General features: G+C 39.6%; 2 protein-coding genes across 2 annotated transcripts in view; both read right to left on the bottom strand.

The window, feature by feature from the left end:
• The window catches only part of LOC142969779 (abl interactor 2-like), a 39706-nt gene extending 34617 nt beyond the window's left edge, over window positions 1-5089 (bottom strand). The window contains exon 1 of the mRNA XM_076109790.1: window positions 4973-5089. Coding sequence (XP_075965905.1) covers window positions 4973-5089 — 117 coding nt within the window. The remainder of the gene's footprint in view (window positions 1-4972) is intronic.
• A 1075-nt stretch (window positions 5090-6164) lies between these two features.
• Window positions 6165-9984, bottom strand: LOC142964122 (transmembrane protein 237A-like). Its single transcript, XM_076104280.1, is given in 11 exon segments — window positions 6165-6232; window positions 6633-6754; window positions 6880-6967; window positions 7049-7122; window positions 7570-7801; window positions 7863-7914; window positions 7916-8043; window positions 8383-8537; window positions 8768-8873; window positions 9708-9836; window positions 9915-9984. Coding segments are annotated over 11 exon segments (1224 nt in total).
• Between the last annotated feature and the right edge of the window lie 3691 nt (window positions 9985-13675).

Raw genomic sequence — 13675 nt, 5'->3', positions numbered from 1 at the left:
GAGGGTTTTACAATCTGTACAACACGCTTGCATCCGATAAGGAAAAACTAGCAGTATAGTATATAGTAAGTATATACAGTATACAAAGTGGTGATGTAGAGGACTGTTGGGATCCACCCACAACTCGTTTACCCACGCCGTTGGACACGGAGGAGGACGAGGGAGAGACGACTAAATTAGGCTAGAGCTCAAACACTCTCTTGAAAATGTAAACAAAGATCCAAACAGTCTATGGTGTAACGGTTCAGAAACAAAGACCCAAACCACAACACAAACGGAAAACTTAAGGAAAAGATCTGAATCTTTCAACTCCAATGTGTAGATATATTTTTAAAGAGGTCCAGGTCAGATATAGTGGGACTCCTTAGACAGGGCCTCCACACACACAAGTACTGTACCTTACTTTCCCTTCCACTACTCCCTCTCTTCATCACATCCTCCTCATTACATCTCTTATTTTTTCTCTCTCTTTCCCATCAGCCATCTGATGTCCTATTAGCGGTGACCTAGTTGGAGGGGTGCCTCTCTGGCCTCAGGACAGAACATCAGTCACTCACACACACACACACACACACACACACACACACACACACACACACACACACACACACACACACACACACACACACACACACACACACACACACACACACACACACACACACACACACACACACACACACACACACACACACACACACACGTTTTCTCAAATTCCAGCTAAATGTACGAGGCTCCTGTACATGACTAAGATCAGATCTACATAGAATCATATGCACGCTCTGATTCCTCTGACCTCCTTTTTTTTACTGAAGATTCACTCTAACGGTCACGTTCCTGCATTTGGTTTAGGCTATTTGTTGGTAAATTAATGCTACAACTCCTGATTAAAGCTAATGGGGTTAGCCCCAAAGTTAGCCACACCTCCTGTAGAGGCTCTTAAAGGTGGGCTGGCTTTTAATGTGATCCAGCTTCAATTTAGTGAAGAGCCACCATCTCTGAGCTTTGCTCAACATCAACATGTAAAGAGATTAAAACTGCCTGGTGGAGGCAAATTATACGGTCATACATTAAACAATTACCATATTTTCACAAAATAAATGAATATGATGGAAAAACAAGTTCCTCTCCTGAAAACAGAATCGCTTTCTTTAGCATTTCAGTTTAGCGAAACAATAAATTGACATGAGAGTCAAATTAAATTCCTAAATACACATTTGAGCTGTTTAGACTAATATTTGGTCAAAATTGTGATTGCCAAACAGGAGACTTAAGTTTTATGTATTTTTAGTGTAGTTGTAGTTTAGTTTAATATATATATTTTAAGTTCCTGTCAAATTATCCACTTAGATGCTGAAAAACAACAGGAAAAAGTCTGGCAAACCAATTTTAAAACATGTTCAGACGAGGTCAACCAGCCGACAGATCCTTGGAAATTCTAGGTTCACGTACTTAGATGTTCCCACAGCAGCGGGACACGGCTGAAAGCTTTAAGAATAGCCAAGTAAGTGATCAAAATCAACCTCAATGCTCAAACAAACATGGATGTTTAGATAAAGGTTGTTTTAGATTTTCCTTTTATGCATCTTTGTCAAAACACAACAATGTAAAAATACCTTTAACAAATATGTATTTGAATGTATAACTGTCTGGAAAAAAATTGAGGCTTGCAAAAAAATATTGGTGGCTGAGGTACAACCAGACCTGTGTGTGTGTGTGTGTGTAATCTACATCTGCAAATTATAGCCATGTCTGTCACACAGCCTCTACTTACAGACCATGCATGGCAGTGTGTGACAGAGGGGAATCTGTGTGTGTGTGTGTGTGTGTGTTATAGTAAGATACACCTCATTACTCTGTATAAGAGCTATTCTCTTTAGCTTTGAACCAGATCCATCCAATGCTGAAGCACTCATCTAACACACACACACACACACACGTCCCTTATGTGCTACAGAAGGTGTTTAAACTTCTAATACAAATGAAGCAATCTACATTTTATCACATAATTACGATGCGATATAACAGCCAACTCTCTAATTGAAATTAAATGCTTAAATAGAGACTGCTGAGCTGTGAATCTTACATGTGTCTGACACAAGAAGAGGAAACACAGAGACCAGTTTCAACACAAGGGTTGAGCAAGACGCCTTCAATTTACCATAAATAAGTGAAGTTATGTTTGTTTTTGATTTATTCATTCATTCAAAGTTGTCATCTGAAGCCGTACCCCTTTAATGCACCCAAGGAAATCATGACTCTCTAAACGACATATAAGATAATTGAACTCCTTCAGACTGTCAACTAGTCAAGTACATTTTTATTTATATAGTATTTAAGTATTTAAGATAAGGAAAAACTACCCCCCACAAAAACCCTTTAACAGGGAAAGAATGGAAGAACCCCCTGAAGAGCAAACATAAAACAAAGTAAGAACATTAAAAAAAATACATTTTCTCTAGCTGTGATATGAAACCGCCATGTGATCTGCTCGGGTTTAAAAACTGCCAAGCTTCTGAGAACAAACCCGTCTTTCCAAAACGCCCCCGCAGGAGCTGTTCCTGGCACTGGCACTGAAGGTGGAGGCTGATACTCCTTCAACTGGAAAACCAATCACCATGGTTTCCAAGCTAAAACAAACACACACACGCACACACACACACACACACACACACACACACAGTCTGTGTCCAGCCTCCTGCAGTGGTACCATGTGTTTTCAATGAGCAGTAGGAGGTCAAGTTACATTATGACTACTTCTGCTGACAGCTAACTAGTACCAGCTGTGGAGGACCCAGAAAGGACAAGGGGGGGGGGGGGGGGGATTAAATCCAAATAAAAAAAAATTGAAAAATTATGTTTAGGGTGATGGATGCAGAGTTGCATCTCGTTTTCCTGCTTCAGTTCCCTCAGCTCAACATCATGTAAAATATGTAAATAAACTTTTTGTGCATATTTCAACAACTTGATTTTCCCGATGTAAACAGTCGATGCCTTAGTACTGAGTTTTTATTATTGGTAGAACGACATCATTAATAGTATAACGATGAGCAGCTGCTCAGCATTAACAAAAAAAAAAATCTAATCCTGACGGTGTCTGATAGCCCAAGAGGGAGCCACACAGGGCTTAACGTGGTTTAACACTGAATCCAAATATTTAGTCCATAAAACAAGATCAAAAGCTCAACTGTTGGATTATGTAATAGCTCACATCATCTGCTGGCAGCGGGGATGTAGGCCATCCAGTGGTTTAGAGTTAGCCCTAGGCCCCGTTTGGGCATGTAGTATGAACCGGCTAATGAACTAGAAAATAGTCTTGTTCATTCAGAAAGAGGTGGTGTGATGCTGAGAGGAGAAGGTTATCAGGAAAGGAGTGTTTGGAGTTATGTCAGTGAAAGGACATAAGGAAGGAACAGTTAAAGAGGGCAAGGAAGGAAGAAACAATTGACATTTGGAGAGACGGGAACAAGACAAAATAAGGTAAAGAAAAATAAAAATAAAAAGGGTGAAATGAGGAAAGCAAAAAAAGAAAATTTCCGAATTATAACATATCAATTTTCAGACTGTTAATGCAGCTTGTCTCGTTGATTGACTGCTGCAGAAATGTGATGAAGATGAAATGTGGCAATGAACAGGTGTTAATTTAAAGCCAACTGAGGAGGAACAGTTGTCCATAACACACATCTCTCTCTCTCTCTCTCTCTCTCTCTCTCTCTCTCTCTCTCTCTCTCTCTCTCTCTCTCTCTCTCTCTCTCTCTCTCTCTCTCTCTCTCTCTCTCTCTCTCTCTCTCTCTCTCTCTCTCTCAGAGAGATGGATGTCAGCCCAGTGCACAGATATATATATATATATATATATATATATATATATATATATATATTTGTTAATAAATATATTTACAGATAAGCAGAGCTGAAACGATTCTAGTCGATAAACAGAAAATGAACACGCAACCAATCTTTGTCCAACAAGATAATAAACTGAATATCTTTGGGTTTTTAACTGTTGGTTGGACAAAATAAGCAACTTGAAAACAATTTTCACTATTTTCTGACGTGTTGAACTAAACAATAAATTGATGAATCCAGAAAACGATCGGCAACTTGGTTGCTGTGGAACTTGTGGCTGGTATTTGCCAATCTGGTCAACATCCTGGTGATAAACATCAACATTGCTGACTCTACATGTTTGTTTATTTGAGTATTTATTTGGATCCCCATTAGCTTTTACCAGCACTAAAAACACCCCCTCAATCTACAACAACTTTATGTTAATATAATAGAACATTGATAATAATAACTTTATTTATATAGCACCTTTAAAAACAGAGTTTACAAAGTGCTTTGACAGAAAAAGCAGCAAAAGCAAAAGGCAATAATAACAATAACAGAAAGCTCAGTGAGACAGTTGATAAAAATAAAATAATTTAGTAAAATCAATCAATGATCACAAGATTATGTTCAGCAAAATCAAGCTCTGAAACACGTCCATCTGATGAGTCCCTGCTTATCTGCATTCATCACACACCTTCTAGAAGATGAGTCAAGATATTTTAAAATAAAACACAAATCGCTCTTTCATTCGGCATGCATGCAGTAAACCAACTAAAACTAAAATCACGTAAAAGATCTACTTTGAGAAACTGAATAACCTAATTACGTATTCAAACAGTCACGTTTCAAAACCAGTAAAAGTTGGATTTCCACAAAAGCAGAGGTGTTTGTTGGAATATTTTGAAGCCGAACTGACTTCGAGGTTCAAGCTGTTCAGCCGTATGATTTAATGATTTGATTTAATTGAATCCGGAGTGACTTGTATCTTTTATCTAAAACCTAACGGTCACATAACGGATCTTGGTGCTGTCATTCCATCACTCCACTCTCTCCATACCGCCCACTCCCTGCTAGCATTACACACGATTTTGTCATTTTTAACTTGACGTACACATCTGCTGTTTTAAATACTAACATGTACCTGGACATAGTTGCTTTCGCAGTACTCCGCTACTCTTTCCAGATTGGTAAAACTGTCCAGTAAAGATCTCCGTCCCGCAGGAATTTCCTCCTCCAGCAGCATTTGTAGCTCCGCCATCTTTGCATGGTTTTACTACTAACGGCTGCGGCGCGCGCTGACTGGATGTATCCCGCTGCCTTCAAGGAATGTGGGCAATATCACAACTGTAATACGACAAACGAGAAAAACGGGAAATTGGGAATTTTTTCCTGAGATGTCAATGGAACAGAAGCATGCCAATCATCATCAATTTTGGCAGTAATTAAGAGGGCCTTGTTGGATTCCTTATGGAAACGGCAAATTATTGTCTATTAAGTATACTAATTATTACGCATCTTCAACTCCCATCGGTTTAATGGAGCGTTCATGTGAACTTCGTCAAAAGAAAACTGCAGGATGTAAATCAGATAGGACATTGACAAGCTTGACAATTTCCAGTGATGGAAGTAGTATTTAAATCTTTTTCATAAGTAAATGGTATGATAAATGGACTGCATTTAGGCAGAGGCTGCCATGCAAAATGCCAACCCGTCAGGAGCTGTTAGGGTCTTGCTCAAGGTTTAGGATTAGACACTATCACTGGAGGAGAGTTTACCAAAGTTGATGTCAAACTATGTGTAAATGTAGTGCAGTAAAAAGTACAATAATAACTATAACGTAGCATAAAATGGAAATAATACATTTAAGTAAGATCCTCAAAATTAGGTTCAGGTATTTGTCCCATTGCCTTATTGCAAACTTTTCTGGGTTTAGCAAGAGTGAAGACTACAAATACAACAAGCCACCACTCTTCATTAAAGATTTGTCAAAATGGGGATTTAATTATAGCTTCATTCTACAATTGAACTTCTCAACCTCATGTTGTTGACTGAGTGCTGCAGACAATGTGATAAAATTAAATATTGAAATAATTCTCCTCACTTGTTTCTTAGAGCAACAGCGCCATCCTGTGGTCAAATGCTGTAAAAACAAAAACAACCACCAAACAGGTGATACTGTACATATATTGTATTACTGTATTTCTTTATTTAAAAAATAACACTCAGCAAAATAAAGTGCTAGATAACATTTTGTACAAAAACATACATTAAAGGAACAAGATAAGTGATTTCGAGTCGGACAGACGGACAGTCGGGGAGAGGTTTGCAGACCTTCAGACAGGGATGTCCAGATTCTCGTCTCCTCTCGGGAATCCCTCCACTTCCATCGTCATCAAAAACTCTGCAGAAAAAGTAAAGTCACTGTGTGTAGTATTTGATAACATGCTTTACTTTGGCGCAATCCAATGGTAGCATCAAGCATGAAACATACATGCACACAACTAAAAAATAAAGTTGCTCTATACACTATTACGTGTTGCTTCAGCCTTAATGAATATGACTTAATATATGCATTCACAATAATATGAGCGATGCTATAATGGCACAGCTATTTACTTAATAATTCTACAAAATGGATCAGAGTGGGGTTTCCTCTTCTCATATTTATATTTGTCTTTTAAACACCTCTAGTGTACATGTGTTCAAGCCATCATCCAACATTTAATTAGAGTCGATTCTATACATGTGTTTCACCAAAGATTTAACCTGACACTAATGTGCAGCACAATATCTCCACCTACCTTCTGTGTAGTCGACGTCGGGCCGGGTGGAGACGACAGCCCAGGCCAGGCCCACCAACATCGCCACCACCAGGTTCACTACGATCCACGGCCGCAGGATCTGCTGCTCTGAACCTGGAGGCCTGGAGGAGGTGAGAGTAAATACAACAGAGAACATTACGTTACAATACAGTAGAATACACAATATGGTGCAGTACAAAGCAATACAACACAGTACAATACAGTGAAACACAAAACAAGTTCTCACCACAGAGTCTCGTTGGCCGTAGGATAGAGGTTGATGCGATCGCTGGTCATTTGCTGACTGAGGGACAGGATCAGGGCTATGAAATACACTGAACACAAAGAGAAACGTTTTTTGTAACACATCATCATCATCTTCATCCATGTCATCTTCTTCATCTTGTCTCACTTACAGAAAGAAGCCAGAGCAGCAGGGTCCAGAGTGAGGAAGCCTCTCAGTGCCATGGAGGCTTTGGCCAGGTTCACCCTGCAGGTGAGACCAAACATAAAGCTGTTAGTCGTCACAAATTCAACCTAATTGTACTTTACTTGAGTATTTTCATTTGAATGCAACTTTATACTTCTATGTTAGTTCAGCTCAGAGGCAAATATTGTAATTTGTCTGCACCACATTTGTCAAGTCTTTCATCATGTAGCTCCAGGTGTGTTGATTTTAAAGTAGTAAGTGTTCCTTAATGTGTTGTGAAAATTCTCCTACGTCTTAAGCTAAATAAACTATTCAAATGTTTCATTACAAAGCTGATAAAATAGCTGTTTTTCTCATAGGACAGTGGCGCTACAAACGTATGATGATTTTATAGAATATGATGCATTTAGATAAAACTACCCAACAAGTATTGGTACAATAACAAGCACACAAACACACTCACACACTCACACACTCACACACTCACACACTCAGAGATCCACAGACCTGTCGAATGCCGACACGGTGCTGATGGCCAGCAGCAGGTACAGCAGAGACTGAGCTGGGTAGGCCAGTAGGTGATACTGCTGCAGCAGGTTGGGCAGCATGGTCATCTGCTCACCCGCCAGCACATACACAACAATGATGTTCCACACTGCGTAGCCGGCCAGGAAACCGTGAGAGAACAGACCAATCACCCTGCAGAGGGAGAACACACTCACACACACACACACACACACACACACACACACACACACACACACACACACACACACACACAAACACACAAACACAGGACAATATGTAAAAGAAGAGTTATCTAATAGTATATATGTGTGCGTTTGTGAGTGTTTGCAGACCTGAAGCCACTGTGGACCCTCATAGCGACGTCTCTGGTGGTCCAGATCTGTCTGGGGTCCATGTAGTCATCCATCATCTCTGAGTGTCGGAGCTGATCAACTCGCTCTGCTTGGAAACGCCCTGCACACACACGCACACACACACACACACGCGCACACACACACACACACACACACGCACACACACGCACAGACACACTTTTTATGAGATCAGCCGAAGCATGAAGTGACTCATTTTAAATGGGGTCCAAGTAAAATAAATCAAATCCTTGCTGGTGAAAAAAAATGAAGTCATGTATTATTTTATGAACCCTAGAACAAACTTGTGGGTTTGTTCTTTTAAAATAGATATTTAGATACGGCAGTGGTCGTTGCAGACACACCTGGCGGAGATCTGCACTATGAGTGCACCTTTCTAGTTGTGTTTGTTATCACTGCCAGCCTTGTCTTTCACACTCACTGTTTCTCTCCACAAAGACTTTGCCGACCGGCTGGCTGTGTCCGTGTGGGGCGGAGAACAGGGAATGCTGGGGGATCGGGGACTGAGTGTCTGTGATGATATCGTCGTCCTCGGCTCCCAGATCACTGCTGTAGTGCTCCGGCGCCTTCACCTTCCTGCCACGTGATTTAAGAAAGAGCGGTTTTGTCCAAAGCAACTGAACTTACATGTTTAGCCACGCTGTGTGGTTGGAGACTGAAATACCTCAACAACCATTGGATCGATTGTGATGAAAAGTGGTTCAGAACTTCCCCTCAGAATGACTTGTAAAAGCTTTGGTGATCCTTTTGACTTTTCATCTACAGCCATCATCCCTTCAACATTCTCATTAACTCATTAAACTCACCTCTTCCTTTTCGTCTTTCTGCTTACGGCAACAGTCATCTCCTCTCCGTCCATGTCGGGCTCGGCCATGTTACCGTTTGGCACGTCGGCATTCTCTGCTTCCAGATCTGAACAAAACAGAACGTCACATGAAACATGAGGTTTATTTTCAATACACAGAAAATAAACAATGTTTATCTTGCTGAAAGTCAGAACTACATGTAATACCTTTCTGAATAAAATCAATTTTTTACTACGACATGTTCATAAGGAAGAACGGAAAAACCCTTCAGTTCATGAAACACAGTGGATTCAGGGATTTGATTAATTCATTTCCTTCTCATTCATTCTTTTTGTCTCCACAATGTGTTTAAAGTAAACTTTAGTGTCAAAATCGGTTTTATCCACAAAATATAACTGAAATAGTGAAATATCTCAACAACTGGATGAATTAAATGTGGTCAGACATTCATGTTTCTCTATGGATGATGTAATAACCTTGCTGATCCTAAGACTTTTCATTTAACGCCATCATTAGGTAAACATTTGAGTCAAAACACTTCAATACTAACAACTGTAAAATACTTTGGTTTCTGACAAAAATACCAAAAAAAACTAATGGCATTCCCATCAGATTCAGCTGTACTTTTTACTTCTAATTAACAAATGCTAGCATGCCAACAAGACAAACTTAGCTGGTGAACATGAAAAACATTCGCTGCTAAATATGAGAATGTTAGAACTATAGCTTATAATGCAAGTCTTGCTGGGGTTTTGACCCAGAAATCCCTATTCTGCTTCTACAAACATGCTGATACATAAAGTGTAACAACAAAGATGGAGGTACTGGTGTGTGAATAAAACTTAACCCCTCCCTCTACTGTGTTTACTTACACAAACACATGTTAATCGCAGGTTCTTAAAACAGGTGGCATGAATAACAGTTGGTGCATTGTTTCTACCTATAGTAGGCGCCCTCTTCTTTTTCTTCTTCTTCTGTGGTGCTGGATCCTGCGGCTCTGGAGTCAAAGGGTCTCTGCTGACAGAGTGGCTCCTATTGGTCACGTCCTCCATCTCCACCTCCACACCAACTGTAGAGAAACAAAATATGGTGAACTAGAATAGAAGAGAAAAGAGTGTGGTGTGGAGCTGCAGGCGTCACCTCTCACCTTCTCCCTGCTCCTCTCCTTCGATGACTTCCTTCTTCGGCTTCTTCTTCTTGCTCTTGACGGTTGGCATGGTTTCTCTGTGACAGGATCAACAGTTCAGAATGTCCCTAATGAATAAAATCAATTACCTGTGTCTTTCAGCATGTAACATCCCTTTTTTTGGGTCTATTTAGGTCAGTTAATTAACGTTTAAAAGGGATCTTGAGGTGGCTGGATGGTGACGCCTGTTTGAGATAATTGGATTTAGCTGGAGCTTTGAGGACAGCTGGTGGAACGAGGCTTCAGGAAACACACCACAAAGGACATTTTAACAGTTACCTAAAGAGAGTTCTGCTTTGTAATCCAGTCTAAGACAGAACACTGCAGCATGTCAGTATTCTACATTTTAAAATGATGATTCCTGTATGGCTGGCTGATATAGACATAGCCAGTTTTAGGTATGTTGATTTGAGCCTGAATTTTGGTTTTCTTGTTCACATTCATCTGAAACATTACATTACTTTACATTTGGCCCTTTTGATACTTTTATCTAAAGCTTACTTAACCTCAAATTTGGGGTTCAGTGTCTGGCTCATGGGCACTGAGCTGGGGATCAAACCACCAATCATACGATTAACAGACCAAAGATACAGTCTCAAGTGTTTTAACTGTGATTTATTGTCCGGGTGAGAATGAACCTCGTGGGTTTTTCTATTTTCTAATGTGATAAAATCAGAGTCAAATTATCTTGAGAATGGGCCAAAAACACATTTCCAGCCTTGGCTAAACAATAAAGTTGAAATGTTTTCTATTGTCGTTTATTCCATTCCTCTTAGTGAACCCTTGGCTGGTAGTAAACGTTAAAGCAAAAGTTCCATATTTTGAGAAATACACTTCGCTGTCTTGACGAGAGTAGGATGAAAAGTTTAAGACCGCTCTCATGTCTGTCTTTTGAATATGAAGCTACAGCCAGCAGCCAGTTAGCTTAGCATTACGACTGGAAACAGGGGGAAGCTAACTGGCTGTTGAATGTACCATGTGTGGTCACTATCGTCTCAACTCTCAGCAAAAGAGCCAATAGGCTAATTTCTGAAAATATCACAAGTATTTCTTTAAGTGTCTTTTTTTTTCACTGCCTTGAAAAGTACGTTCATGGGGCAGGAAGACATGTCAGTCCATGTGGTTCTTGTTTACAATCTTTAGCTGGTTCATAAGCTGCTTACAAAGTACGTACTGTTGCATACAGAATGCATCTAATTCGGACATACTACCTCGTCATAACATGGCACCTTGAACTTTGACCCTCTTGCTCATATATCTGTTGCCTAAAGAAAAGCATGCTGGCCTGCATACTGCAAAATAGGACCGGATGCAGTGGCATATCCTGGTATTTGACATATTATGTTTTGGGATATACTAAATATTTTTCTGGCATGCTAAATTGTATGGTAGTATGGGTATTGTAATGCACAAAGGGAGGAGGTATCTCTTGACAACGCTGCATCCTCGCTGTTCCACCATCATTAATTTTGATTTTGTGTTCATGTTTATTAAATGTTGTGTATCTCAGGCTCTGGATTAAATGTTCATATATATTTAAAGTTGAGCACTAAAGTTTAGTGCCAGCAGCATCCAACAGTAAGGAACAGTAAGGGGTTAAAATAAACAATTATTATACATCTTTTCCCAGTTTTACACTCTTTTTCTCCGTAAAAACAAAATAATAATCATCACAATCAATGTTTATCTTAATGTTAATATCACCAAAATACATACAACATGAATGGTAAGATGCTGCACAATAAAAGACTGAATATTTGGCTCTAGATAAATTAATATAATATTAATCAAATTAAGGATTGCTTGAATTTGCTAAATTACAACTTGACTTTGGCTCGATGCTTTTTTAAATAATGACCTTAATTAAGTCTTTCTAATTGTACATCTTGTAAAAAAGAGGAACAATCTCTATACCAAGCACATTTTCTATAAAGGTATTTACAGGTGTATTTCAGTGCTCACCTGTGCAGCTGACTTGGTCTGCGGCTCTGAAGAAACAAACTCTGATCAAATCAAGCTGAGGGAAAGTGTCTTAGGGTGAGCAAAATCTCACCCTCCTTCCCCTTTATTTCTCCCTCTCCTGCTCTTGTTAAATCCGAAAAGGTGGATTAAAGATGGCTGGTTCACTTTAACATCTTTTAAACTTGGATGGATGAATCCAAAGTGAGGGAGATAAAGTGAAGCAGAAAGGACAGCTAGCTTAAAGACTCGTCGTAGGGGTTTTAGAGCGGCAGGTGGATCATGTGCTGAGCCGTGACAGCCTCTGGCAGCTTTGTGGTTGGCTGATCAGCCGTGATGTCACCTGCTGGTAGTGCTCCAAAGTAGCCATGGATGCTAATAATCCCTCACTCGGCTCTCCTGCCAATCTTGTCTTCAATAGGTCCAATCACTTTCTTTTCATTGATAATGTTTTAGTTTTTTCCCTGCAAATTAATGCCAAGACTGCACAAGGAAAGAACCATGAAGATTTTAGATACTCATATTTGTTGAAAGGTTTTTGGTCATGGCAACTATTTGGTCATTATTTCCTCCAATAGGATGAGACATTCAAGGGTTAAAGTCTTTTAAAGTTTGTTCGATTTAAAGTTTATGGTCCACAGTACTTGGAGGAAGTCTGTCCAAGTTCAGTATTTAATGCTGTGGTCCTGGGATCTGCTCTCTACCTACAAAGTCGCCCAAAATGAATTCAGCTCGGGCTGAGACCAAAGAAACTCTCTTGATTTGACTGACAGATCTGTAAACCCGAGTTTCTGCATAAAGAATCACACAAAAGCACCACTTTGAATCTTGTGTTTACCAGAGAGATGCTCATACGTCATTCAGTATGAAAAACCATAAAAAATGACTATAGAAATCTTAGTCGACTAAAACCAAAACGACACTTAATGGGATGTTAATAATGCCCTTTATACAAGGCATACAATATGTACATTTACTGTAGTGGCTTTGTCTCTTCACATGACATCCTGACCTGAAGAGTGTATTAAGTAGAAGACACGTTAGCTCTGATGTTTAACAATGTTTATTTATCATAGAAACATTGGAATCTCCTGCATGAATTGCTGATAATGAAGGTTTATTCCGTGACTAGCAGTTCAGTTAAAGTCAGTTTGATACGGTGGATGACTCTAAATACTTTGACACCGATGAGTCTCAGCCGTTGGAGCTGTGAAAGAAGCGAGCTATAACTCTGTCTGAGCAGGTCTGCTGGTTCTGAGGTTAGCAGGGCGAAGTTAAAACCTTCACACCACAGAAACCAGGTCAACACGTCCAATCCTATTACACACACACATACACACACACACACACACACACACACACATACACACACACACACACACACAAAATATACAATTCCTTTGAAGTGATTAACACATGCATGCATCAAATAAATATTTCCCAGTATATTCTGGGCAACGAGTACTGCCATTTTGGGTACTTAAAGCATATTTGACAATTAATTCTAAACTGTGGTATTACTGCTTTTACTTTAGTACAATATCTGAGTTCTTATGCAGGCACTTTCTCTTTATATTTTTTGGTTGTTTTTATTTCACGTTATAAAGATCATGTAGACACAATATTCCCTGTCTTATCCGCTCACTGTGTCATGTTACCTGTTGTGTTACACTGACCACCACTTGCTGCTGTTTGTATAGATGGCAGTTAAAGCTGAATGATGCAGTGAGAAGACGCTTATCCTCCTGTTAAATCGGCTAAAC

The sequence above is a fragment of the Anarhichas minor genome, unplaced genomic scaffold (genome assembly GCF_050575085.1).
Source record: "Anarhichas minor isolate MPS153535 unplaced genomic scaffold, ASM5057508v1 ptg000004l, whole genome shotgun sequence".
Classification (NCBI taxonomy): Eukaryota; Metazoa; Chordata; class Actinopteri; order Perciformes; family Anarhichadidae; genus Anarhichas; species Anarhichas minor.
The sequence above is the reverse complement of the archived record's forward strand: the minus strand, read 5'-3'. Positions and strand labels throughout refer to the sequence as shown.